The sequence below is a fragment of the Pseudopodoces humilis genome, chromosome 4 (assembly GCF_049639895.1).
Source record: "Pseudopodoces humilis isolate 2021_Gansu_Grassland_sample_001 chromosome 4, ASM4963989v1, whole genome shotgun sequence".
In the NCBI taxonomy this organism is placed as follows: Eukaryota; Metazoa; Chordata; class Aves; order Passeriformes; family Paridae; genus Pseudopodoces; species Pseudopodoces humilis.
In genome coordinates, this window is record NC_142203.1 from 66,412,273 (window position 1) to 66,424,708 (window position 12,436).

At 38.2% G+C, this 12,436-nt stretch overlaps 1 protein-coding gene across 2 annotated transcripts in view; it reads left to right on the forward strand.

Annotated features, from left to right (window-relative positions):
* Positions 1-3,592, forward strand: part of PRLR (prolactin receptor) — a 60,333-nt gene extending 56,741 nt beyond the window's left edge. For both annotated transcript variants that reach the window (XM_005527980.3, XM_088054140.1), the window contains exons 11-13: positions 94-193; positions 1,137-1,206; positions 1,814-3,592. In XM_005527980.3, coding sequence (XP_005528037.1) covers positions 94-193; positions 1,137-1,206; positions 1,814-2,824 — 1,181 coding nt within the window. In that variant the 3' untranslated portion in view covers positions 2,825-3,592. The remainder of the gene's footprint in view (positions 1-93; positions 194-1,136; positions 1,207-1,813) is intronic.
* The last annotated feature ends 8,844 nt before the right edge of the window (positions 3,593-12,436 follow it).

Here is a 12,436-nt window from a genome sequence, read left to right on the forward strand (position 1 = left end):
ATTTTTAAAATAAAAGTAATTTGTGAGTTTTTATGGCATGCTGACTATACATATGCTAGGTGCATGTCCTTAAATAATTCTGGTTTTCCTTAGATTTCAGAGTAAAAGATATGGTTGTGTGGATCATCGTTGGTGTCCTGTCATCTCTTATATGTTTAACCATGAGCTGGATAATGATTATGAAAGGGTACAGGTAAGGCACCAATTTCACAATTGCATGGAGTCCAGGATCAGAGAAAACTTTTCAAAAACAGACTTCTAATACTTGATTCAATTTCCTATGGCATTTGCTTTATCTTATAAACTATTAGTTATAGGTATTTGACTTAATTTACAATTGAAAGAAGCAATGTTTCTGCTCCTTATGGAATCCAGACTAAATTCTCAGTTGGTAAAGGTCTCTATTAGATCTGATTAATCTTGGTTAGTCATGTAATATTCATCAAACATTGCTTAGAGTACCACTGTTCCTGCAGGAGACATGTCTTTGGGTTTTGTCATAATCTCCTAAAGTAAACAAGGTTATATTATGAGATTGTCTTTCTTCCAGCCTCTCTATCAATTTCCCAAATGGTTTCTTAAAATCCTGGCTAATTTCAATCAAATTTGAAAGAGTGTTGCAAAGATTATTGCTTTTATACAAGTCTTACAAAAAATACTGGCTGAGTAGAAGAAAGGGATAGAAACTGTGTTTGGAAAAGCCATGTCCTTCACCATAAATCCTGTTTATCAGTAGTCAGGTGGCAGTTAAAGATGCACAGACAGCCCCACTAGCCCTCCTGAACTGCACCTCACTTCACTGTTTCGTGGCCAATGATGAATTTACAATGGTGTTAGAGAACTAGAGGTTAAGGAACAGAGGACAATTAAAAGGACATTAGTAATTTTACTTTTCCAGTTGAACAACTTTTGTACTACTGGTGTTTTTTATAAATACATCTAAGGCTACTTTATGAGCTATAACTGGATTTGTGAATTACCTAGCTTGAGAGGCAGACAAGAGACAGAGGTCCAACCGGGATGTATAAGATATGGGAGAGGTGTTTCAAATCTTAGTCACATTCTAAGAGAAACGGGAGAATAGTGAGATAGAGTCTGTATTTACATCTGGTATGTTTATTCCGGGTTTTTTTTAGAATGATGGCCTTTATCCTGCCACCAGTTCCAGGACCAAAGATAAAAGGCATAGATACACATCTGCTAGAGGTGAGTACCACAGGTAACAACAAAAAAATTCACTAAAACCCATGTTTTTTCCAACTTGTGTATTGGCAAGGACAATTACCACAGTAAAACTGCTTCAAGTAATCAATGTTGGAAATGAGCAACACTTTCTGGTTAAATATGTGGAGGATATGTGTGAGTCAGAGTTTTGCCTTGCACTTGGAACAGAAGGGTGTTTAAGAAGAGGGTTTGTGACTGCTGTGTTTTCTGGGACATAAAGAAATGCTTCTGTGACCTTCCTACTAGTTCTTATAGAAGATGCTCTCCACAATCTTTTGCCATGCTGAAGAGGCAGGACATGTCTGCACTGCAATTCTCCTCCATTTCCTTCCTGTTAAACTTGGGAGAGCCATACCTGCCAAAAGCTCCCTGCTCCTCCCAAATTAGAAACGTGAATTTTAGGATTGTCTCCCCACTGAGGAAACTCAGGAATTTTTCTTCCCTTCATTCAATAGTTTCTGCAACAATCAGGTTCAGGTCTAGCAATACAACTATCAAAGTATTTGTATATTAAATATGTAGATTGTTCTAGACAGGTAATCCCAAAGGCTGACAATGAAAAATTATATCCTTTTCATTATACCTTCAGACAGGAAAATCTGAAGAATTACTGAGTGCTCTTGGTTGCCATGGTTTCCCTCCAACATCAGACTGTGAGGAACTACTGATAGAGTATCTGGAGGTGGAGGACAGTGAGGATCAGCAGCTCATGCCAAGTCATGACACTCATTGTAAAAATACAAAAATTATACTCAAGGAAACAGACAGTGACTCAGGCCGAGGGAGCTGTGATAGCCCTTCTCTCCTCCCTGTGAAGTGCAGGGAATCCCGCAGCCTTCCATCTGCTCTTCAAACACAAGATGTAAGAGCTAAAGAAAAAAAAGGAGGAAAAGGGAGCTGGGAAACTCAGTGTACCGCCTCAGAACAGAAAACACTCCCTTGTAACAGTGAGAGTAAAAAATCGTGCACGTGGCTGGCAGCTCAGTTACCCAGTAATCAGGCTGCTATATTTGCCTACCACAGCACTGTGGAGGCATTCAGGATAACACTGAACACCACAAATGTGAACACTTCACCAGTTTTGGTGGGAAATGAAGAAAATTGTCAGTCACTGTATCCTATTGCTGAAACTGTGTATGATGACATGGAAAAGATAAACGAGATGGAATATTCTAAAACTGACCAAACCACAGTGCAGGTCAGACAAAACCAACAAAATGACAAGTCGCCTTTCCTGAATCCTAAACTAATGGACTATGTAGAAGTTCATAAAGTCAGACAAGATGAGGAGCCAACACTATTCCTGAAACATAAAGAAAATAGTGGAAAGACCAAAAAATGCACTGTTCCAGGAACCAGCAAAGAATATACCAAGGTCTCAACAGTTATGGACCATCACATTTTAGTATTACTGCCAGATCAGCGCACCCAAAACACACCTGTGTCTCAAGAACCTGTAGCAGAAACATCTCAGAACCCTCAGCAAAGTCAAGCTGAGAAGAATACGAGCTACAGCACGACAGCTCCAAGTGATTCCACAAGAGACACCAGTGGATCAGACTACATGGACCCATCTTCCTTTATGCCCTCCTTTAAATAACCTGTTAGTATAGCACATACTTAGTGGTTACACACAGCAAAAGAAACTCACATAGCAAACAGCTCTTTTAAAAAGCATAATCTTCAAAAGCCTAACCGCCTGTGTACATTGTACAGGTAATAAAATAATCTGTGAGTTGAGGTTATAGTCATGGACGTCAGTCCTGGATCATTAGCACACGTTTCTGACACGGTGAAATGAGGAGATGGATCTTGTCTGTCATGAAAAATGCACTGTAAAATAATTATTCAGTTCTGCAAAACTTCTGTTGGTCAATGAAGCCTGAGGAGGTACCACAGTTTCAACAAAGATGAAAATTGTTGTGGATTAGTCAGCAAACCATAGTGATCTGAGCAGTTCCTGCATTAGATAAATCATTGCACAATGTATTCTTACCTACAATGTGTTTTCTTCTGAATGCATTCTAGCACTAGATTAAGTTTTCTTTATCTTTTTTCTCAATCCTTGAGAAAAAGCAGCTCTTGTACATTACAAATCATATATAAAAGAGAACATATTCTACAAATTGCAGTAAAATAACAAATTCTTCTAAATATATTTTGCTTTGTTTCAATGTGACAGAAAACTGCATCCCATTCATATCTTAGTCCAGACAAACCAAAATGAAAAAGAAAGCAGGATAATATATGATATACTGCCTTACTGTATATAATATACAATTTTACTTTAATATAAGCCCATATGTTTAACAATCTATTTTTAAAGGCTATTTTTCTATTACCAAAAAAAGAGCAAAATAAAATATTTTTTCATTTCCCAGTGCTATTTAGCTACCTAGGAACTTTTCTCTTTCCTTCTGCTGAGGCAGTAAAAAGTAAAGCTATAATTTCTATACAAAGCATAAAATTAAACTTTATAGTAATTAAGAATATGGAGACTTTTTAAACTATATTTCTAATATATTACAGATATATTACTATTTGAATTGTAAATTATTTGTTTCACAGGTTTTTTTATTACCTGTAATTATATAATTAAAATAGAATTTAGGTTTCAAGATCTAAGGTTCTGTCCCTTTGAATTTGTACTCTGATGCCAATTATAAATGAAATGGGGTTCTCCTGCACTTTTCTCTGAGCCTGGAAGGAAAGTCGGATTTTTCATAATGAATTTATTAACAACAGTTTTGAAACCCAGCCTCCAAGGTCTGATTCAGACCTCCACTGAAAAAGCAGTGGGAATGAGGAGGCAAGTCCATTTACTTGGGCTGATCATGTGTCCCCAGAACAGCAGTGGGAACAGTAAGGATCCACTATATCACATGTAACTGAAGACAGAATCAAAATGATACTGTAGTGGCTGCAAAGTTGTTGTGGTCCTTCCTTCTTGAAACAAAAGTTTAATTTACTCCAGAAAAGTATGACTGCGTGATGACTGATTAAAAGTGGGCAAAGTATTTAGCCAGCACCTCTAGCTTCAGGGGAAACTGGAAATTTAAGGTGAGGGAATGATCCTGTACCTGCGAAGGAGTGTGTATGTGATAGATGGGCTCCCTTTTGTTATTCTCCTTCCTGAGCAGCTTTACTTTTCCCCATATTTTTATGATTTTATGCACTGAGCAAGCCTTCCTGTGGTACGAGGTGCCTGCTGCAGAGCCAGACAAAAGAGAATTTCAGATTCTGAAGGTACCAGAAAGCCACAACTAATTTGGCAAATCAGATTCTTACCCTTTACCTTCCAAGCCATGGAACTGCTCAAGCACAGATTCGTAGAACTGCCTAGCCTTTGCACAGACAGGACTTCAGAACTTAGCTAATTAGCTGTGTGTCTATAAACATACATGGTAATGTAGACTGTAACATTAGGGTGGCATCAGATTTAGAGCCTGTCCTCTATACAGGCAATTGCCCACTTTCAGGGGCTGATCTGAGCAGTCTGGATGCTCTGCTGAAGGTGTGGGAAGGTATCCTAGATTCCTAATTCGGCCAGTTACTTAACACATGACAAAACAAAGGGGCTACTCCAGATATCAGCCAGACATAAAACTGTGTTCAGTTATGGTTAACAGAATAATTTTACCATAGATACTCTGTATGTAGTATACCTTACAAATTTCTAAAGATGCTAATACTGCAAATAAACTCTTGAGTTATGAGGAAACTTATGCATGTAGAAGTGTGTAAGCTGATAGCACACTGTGTCTGACAGTGTTTTATTTACCCTTCAGTTTTCTGACTGAATCTGACAAAGCTAACACCATCAGACACACTCTTCTTTCTTTACACAGATAGCTCTATCTGTGTAGTTTCATACACCAGATGATGTGCAAAAAGATACGCTGCTACAGGCCTTCTGGGATGTATCTGGTGATGCACAGAAGCTATAGTACCTTATCAAGCCTAGAGCCTGAAGATGTTCCTTATAGAGTAGATTTCTTAGGTTAGAGCACAGGTGACTACCCAGATGTACGACAGTAACAGGCTGTTCCCACTGCATCTTTTTACCTGAAGTTACTTTTTGCCTGAAGCACACAGACACAACAGTTAGCAGATTTTAAGTGTATGATTCATCCTGCCTAACTGTAGCATGTGTGCCTCCAATAATCCACATAGAAAGAGAGTCAAGGAGTTTCTCTGCTTTGTCATAAATGAATACTGAAACTGTAAAATAGTTGTAGCCTAAATTATTTTGTGTGGTGTTGAGCATCTCCCACCTTTGCTGATGAATGTTTCAATATGCCAAATCATCATGGCTCTCCATGGAAAGGGAAAGTCACCCACAGTGGAAAAGGGGCATTTTTTTGCTGCTTTGAAGTTTTGGGGGATTTGCTAGTTAAATGTAATTTGAATGTATTGTCATAAATATATTTAATTCTTGAAACTGAACTAATGTGAAGATAGATTAATTTTCCCTTGGATTTGCTTATATTTTTCAAAACACCCTGTTGCTCCCAGTAGCAGAGCTTCTGAAAGTGACCTTAAACATCTGAAAGTACATTAAAAAAATAAAAAACAAGTGTTCTGTAAAATCAAAGTAACCTTCAGCTAAGTGTTTGGCCATTTGAATGTTTAAATACTTAATTTTTTCTGTTTGCAACAGTATTTTTGCTTGCAGGTCTTTATGCTTTTCATTAGCAAGTACTTGAGTTTTTGCAGCACTTCAATAGAGCCAATCAGTGTAAAAAATTATGACACAACAGTGGGGAAAAACAGGCTCTTGACACATCCTTTGATATCCAGAGGGAGGAACAGAATTTACCCCAGGAACAGGGATCAGCCCTCTAGCTCTTGCACCATTAGTCAAATTTCTCACTTGGAATAATAGTTTCAAGACTTTGAATGATGTTTTCAACATCAAAGTTATCTACATGTAATTTAGAGTGTGATCTACTTTGTGATAGCATAAAAGGCCTAAAAAGTAGCATAAAGACTCTTCTACAGAAATAGTTTTACAAAACTCCTGAAATTGAACATATACATTTTATTTAATTACCTTTACTTCTGACTCAGACTAATTTTAACATGCTTTCTTCAGTATTGGCAAATATGGTTCATTATTATATTTTTTTTACTAGATTTGTTTTCAGCAGAGATATATTTGATGTACACTTTTAGTATTTCTGTGTAATATTTCAGACTTTAGAAGAAATACAAACTAATGAATTGACACATGCTCACAAAGCTCAGTATCACATATGATTAAGACTTTAAGTTTGGTCTTGATGATACTATGTAACTACAAAGATTATTTAATAAAAATGCAGTGAATTAACCTGATATAATATTAGTAAGAGGATATGTGTGTTTATGGAGCAAACTGTAAAACAAATATGTAATGATGATTTATGTCAAACCAGTGAATTCTGTAGTATATCTATCTGTGTGTCTATGTTTAAATGGCTGAAAAATAGACAGCTGCTTTAAATGTCATTCAAGTATCCCAAGTGTAGTAGCAGCAGGTGTTTAAAATGAATAAGCAGAACTTTTTGTGCTCTCTGAAGCATTGTATATGTGGGGTTTACATCATGAAGCCTGTAAGTGTATATCGTAATTTCATGGTAACTAAATGATCTGAAGGCGTTGTGCAAGGAAACTGAAGTCACATAAGCCTGTTGATAGACATCAGACATCTTCTGCAAAGCCATAAAGACAAATGAAGTAAAAAAAGTGTCATGAGATCAGGCATCACATTCTCAAATAATTGCTACCTCAGATTTTATTTTTTTCTCCCTTTAAAAGGCAAGCAGGAAAAAGCATTTTGCTTTTTTTGTGTGTGTAAATTTGTGACTCATTCTGTCAAGAATTTGAAAATCTCATTTGTAAGTTCAAATTATTTTGTTAAGAAACAGCTTGTCATGGAATCATCACTTCTGTTGTAGTGGCAGTATGAGGATGGAATATTTGAGATGTGTAGCAAAATTAAATGTTTTAATTAATTTAATTAATTAATTAATTGATTGATTTAATTAAATGGAAAAAAGAAAGCTGAAGAAAATTCCATTTTGTAAGAATATCCTTGCTGCCCAGATTGGCAGTCAAGCATCAGTCCCTTTCCTGGCCTGAAAAGTTTTATGACACTATTTGTATTCCCAGGTCACTAGGACTGATTGAGCCAATTTTCCAAAGGTGCTCTCATTCTGGATCTCCCCTACGGAACTTAGTGTTTATCAGTATTTGTTATTTAGAATTATCTGTTTTCAACTGAGTTCCTAGGAAGCAAGCCTTTCAAGTCTGTCTCTGAGTAAAAATGGAAAGCCCTGCTCTCAACTAGATCAAACTGTCACACGAAAATCAGGCTCCAGCTCCTGTGGGTGTGGAAAGACAGACTGAATTATAACAATTTGAATAACTTTGTGGCCCAGCCTTGAAAACCATTTTGAAACAAATCAGGGATTTTCTTCGGGGTTTTTTTGTGTATGTCAAGCAGAAAAATAAAGATAAATGGATGCCTAAACACATAATACATGGGGATATAAAGAACTTAAATATGATAGAAGCATAGAACAGTTTAGGTTGGAAAACACCTATAAGGTCATAAAGTCCAAATGTTAACCCAGTCCTGCCAAGTCCTCCACTAAGTGACAGGAAGAGCGAAAAGGTTGCTGCATGTGACAGAGAGGAAAAGGAGTACAGTCACTGTGGGAAGTACATGGTAGATGATGAGGGAAAAAATGCCTTTTGACTACAGCTGAGAAGAACGGGGGAAGAAGAGAAAATGGAAGGGAAAGAATCAAATGTGAGAATAGACAGTAAAAAATAAGAACTAGCAGAACTGAGAGGAGTGATAAATGAGTTAGTGAGGGGAAATAAAGGAAGAGAAGGAAATACTTTTATATCTAAAGTGGGAATGTGGGCAGCTACCTGATATAGTCCACAAAATCAGTAAAGCCTTATGCAGTGCTGAAGAGTTGGCAAAATGCTGAAATCAGCTACTATGGATCAGCTGTTACATATGAGCAGGAAAAGCCCTATACATGAGAAGTGGTCATTTGTTTTCTACCAGTTATGGGATTTTTCTTCCCCATATCTGACATTGGTCCCAGGCAAAAACAAAACTCGAAGAGTCAGTCTCAGCATCTGATCTGACACTGTGTTTCCTACATTCCTAAGGGAAAAAATCAAGAGAAATAAAGTGTACCGCACTGCTTTTATAAACAACCTTCCGTTTTTCACACAGATATACAGGGGAGATTTATTTGTCCATTTACATTGTCCCACACATATGTCTACCATTCTTAAGCATCGTTTTGTTTTTATTTAGTATATATAAGACAATGACCTAGAAGCTCCAAGAGAAAAAATACTTTGGGGATATTACTAAGCAGTCTCTTGGCACTTCTGGGCATTGTTTCACTTTGTACCTGTGACAATGTATCTGTTAATACTTTCCATAGCTGGGAAGTCGCTACCTTGGTAATAAATTCTGAAAATTACCAAGTGGGGTTTAAGATACATCTCTTCAAATATGTTACATTTTTAAAAGGCACTATTGTATCTCTTGGAAGTAGTTAAGAAAAATACCTGAATTAGTTGTGTGTCCTCTCAGAGTGCTGATATGCTAAAAGCTGATCTTATACTCAAGATATTGGTGCATAGAGCAGTTAGATATAAAAAAGACTTTTTTATATATTTCTCTTTTCGGAAGGTTTATTGTGCTTTTCTACTCGGTGATGCTGCTTGTCTTGGATCTTTATATTATTTAACTATTTTTTTAACAATGCTGCTTTTGGATCTATTTTTGTGAGCTTCTGAGTACCTTCACCTCATTTTGACATCAATAAACATTGAAAGATTTAATTTCAGTTCCTGCAATGGTTAGTTTTAGAGACTTTTAGCACTGAGTAGAATTTTTAGAGGATGCTGGAAATCACTGTACAAGTCACTTGTAGAAAAAAATCCCTTCAGTAAAATGGAAAATTATACATGTTTAGAAAAAGGCAGATTTTTCAACAGGCAGAACTACAATGACGTCGTATCATATTTTTTAATATTCATAATGCTGTAGACTACTCTTAATTCTCATCCCTTTGTCTTTCATTCCAAAAGGGAGATGAAACTACTGCTTAACTGTACTCAGAAAGAGCTCCTGGGCTACTTTAGTGTTGTTTATTTTTCATTTCGGAAAGTAAATTTTTTTATCCTGACTATAAATATGGTTTATCAGATATAACATCAGTTCTTATATATGTGTTATATTGCTCAGAGATATTCAGCATTATCTTGGCTTCTAAAATATTTTTGTTGTGTTTTGTGTATGTTTTAGTCATTGTGTAAGATATAGCAATACTGAAGGCACTGCTACAAAAAAGTACAGCCCAGAAAAAAACATGTTAGCAGTCATTAACTAATTGTATTTGTTCAAAATTCTGATATACTGTTGAGGGTAAAAGTCTCTGGAACTCCTTTGCCTTTAATTGTGCCAGCAGTCTCTCAAAGAAACAAAATTGACACCTTCTGAATAACATCCAGAATAAACAGTATATTTACAGCAGGGAAAGAGATAACCCAATATTTAGAGCAAAATTTTTCCGTTTGCATAAAGCATTTCATTGGTAGATTTGCAATACAATCTAGGCATTTTTTCCAGTACAGTTGCAGAATTTGTATGCAATGTGGAACATGAGAGGTTATCACAACATCATTATGGTAGCAACAGAATTACTTTAAGCACAGTTATTCTGTGAACCAGCTCCAAATTATTCTGCAAATTTCTAAAATACAAGAAATTGTAAGAATTAGATTTCATATGTAGTATGTACTTTGGTTGGAGAATACTGGTATAAAAGTAGTTGCTCAGGAATTCTTCATTGTTTCTAAATGTATCTAAAGGAAAATGCTTTCAAATACATTTTTTAAGTTCTTAATATTGAAAATGCTGGCTTTAATAGAATCTGTTAGTGTTTTCACTTGCAAGATCAATATTGTTATGATGTCTGTAGCTTTCTGATGAATTATCTTTTGTCATTGTAAAATCTCTTTGCAATGGTGTTCGCATTTCAGTTCAATAAAGGTTCGTGAATAAAATTCACAAATTCGGTATTTCTTCATGATATGAAACACTTCTACTATATAATGTAGAGAAAGAAAAAGGAAAATCCAGGCATCCAAGACACTCTGTAGGACAAGGAAAACTCCATGTAGATATTTAACCAATTTCAGTGCACTGATCAATTGGACCAGGTAACACAAATGGCTCACATTCCAGGTCACAACTTTTATGTTTCTTTATGGCACTTTATGTTGATTTAAATTATATTTATCATTGAAATTCAGGGATTTATTTAGCAAAGGTAAAGTTTGATCAAGAAAGGCTGGGGACTGGGGGAGGCCTAAGGTGTGTAAGCACTGCCCTAGTTACTAGAGGGTACAAATCTCTGACTCTTTGCACCAACACTGGGCAGTTCTGCAAAACTGGGGCTCCCCCCCAGGCTACCTGTGGCCAACCTTCTACCTTAGGAGCAGGCAGGGTCATCAAAGGCACTGTGAAATACCTCTCACTGGCAACTGTGCCTAGTTAAACTGTGTTCCAGTTTCCATTCCAGGAAATGCCACTTTGACCCTTGATTCTTCAGTATTACAAGGATGTGCTGGTTTTGGTTGGGGCAGAGCTAATTTTCTCCACAGTAGCTGGTATGAGGATTTGGGTTTGTGCTGAACACAGATAAAAAAGATGATTTTGTTGTTGCTGAGCAGAGCTTAGTCAGAGCCAGGGCCTTTTCTGAGTGCATGGGAGGAGACACAGCTGGGATATGTGACCCCAACTGACCAAAGGGATATTCCAGATCGTGTGACACCTTGCTCAGTGTGAAGTACTGAGTAAAGACATTTGGAGTGATGGTGTTTGTCTTCCCAAGTCACCATGGAGCTTGCTGAACTCCTGCCTGACCATGAGACATGGTGAATTAATTCCTTTTGCTTTGCTTACATGTGTGGCTTTTGCTTTTCCTATCAAACTCTCTATCTCAGCCCAAGGGTTTTCCAGCTTTTACCCTTCCCTTCTTCTCCCAGTCGCACTGGTGGGGGACTGAGTGCATGGCTGCCTGGGGCTTGTCTGAGAGCAGGTAATGGAAGAAGGAAATACACTTCTCCCATCCTTGTAGGAGGTTGTGCTACACCTCTTTGCTGAAAAAACAAAGGCAAAAAAAGGGAATAAATGGGTCATCAGTTATCCCTCTCAGCATATCTGTCACTTTCTCCTCATCCACCCAGATTTACATATTTAACATAACACAATTCACAGAATGCCATACTGGGTCAGGTTGGAAGGCACCACAGTGGGTCATCTGGTCCAAAATCCCCATTCAAGCAGCATCATCCCAGAGCACACAACAGAGGATTGCATCCAAACTTGCGTACAGTCAAGATATTCTTGAATATCTTCAGTGAAGGAGGCAGAGAGAAATCTCTTCCACACACACAGTAAAGAAGTTTTTTCTCATGTTCAGGTGGAATTCCCTGTACATCAGTTTCTGCCTGCTGTCTCATGTCCTGCTGCCTCGCACCACTGAGCAGAGCCTGGTCCCTCCTCTGACCCCTCCCTGCAGGCACTGACAGACACTGATGAGGTCCCCTCTCAGCTGTCCCTTCTCGAGGCTGAACAGGTTTGATTCTCTCAGCCTTTCCTCACAAGAGATGTTCCAGTGCTTCACCACCTTTGCAGTTCCCTGCTGGACCCACTCCAGGAGCTCCAGGTCTCTGTTGTGCTCCAGAGACCAGAACTGAGCAGAGCCTCCAGGTGAGACCTCACTAGAGCTGAGTAACAGGGCAGGATCACCTCCCTTGACCTTCTGGCAGTGCTCTTCCTAAGGTACCCCAGGTTCCATTTGCCTTCCTGGCCACCAGGCCACTGCTGGCTCATGGACAGCTTGTTGTCCACCAGGACCCCCAGGTCCTTCTCCACAGAGCTGCTTTCCAGCAGGTTGGGCCCCCGCCTGTGCTGGTACCCAAAGTTGTTCTTCCCCAGGTGCAGGAACCTGCATTTACCCGTGTTGAATTTCAGAAAATTCTCCTCTGACCATCTCTCCAGCCTGTTGAGGGCCCTCTGAAGGCCTCACAGTCAAACTGTGTAAGAAGACTCGGGAAGGGACAGCATAGGGTGACATTAAGGGGACAGCACGCGATGACACCAGAGCAGCACGGGATGACACTGGGG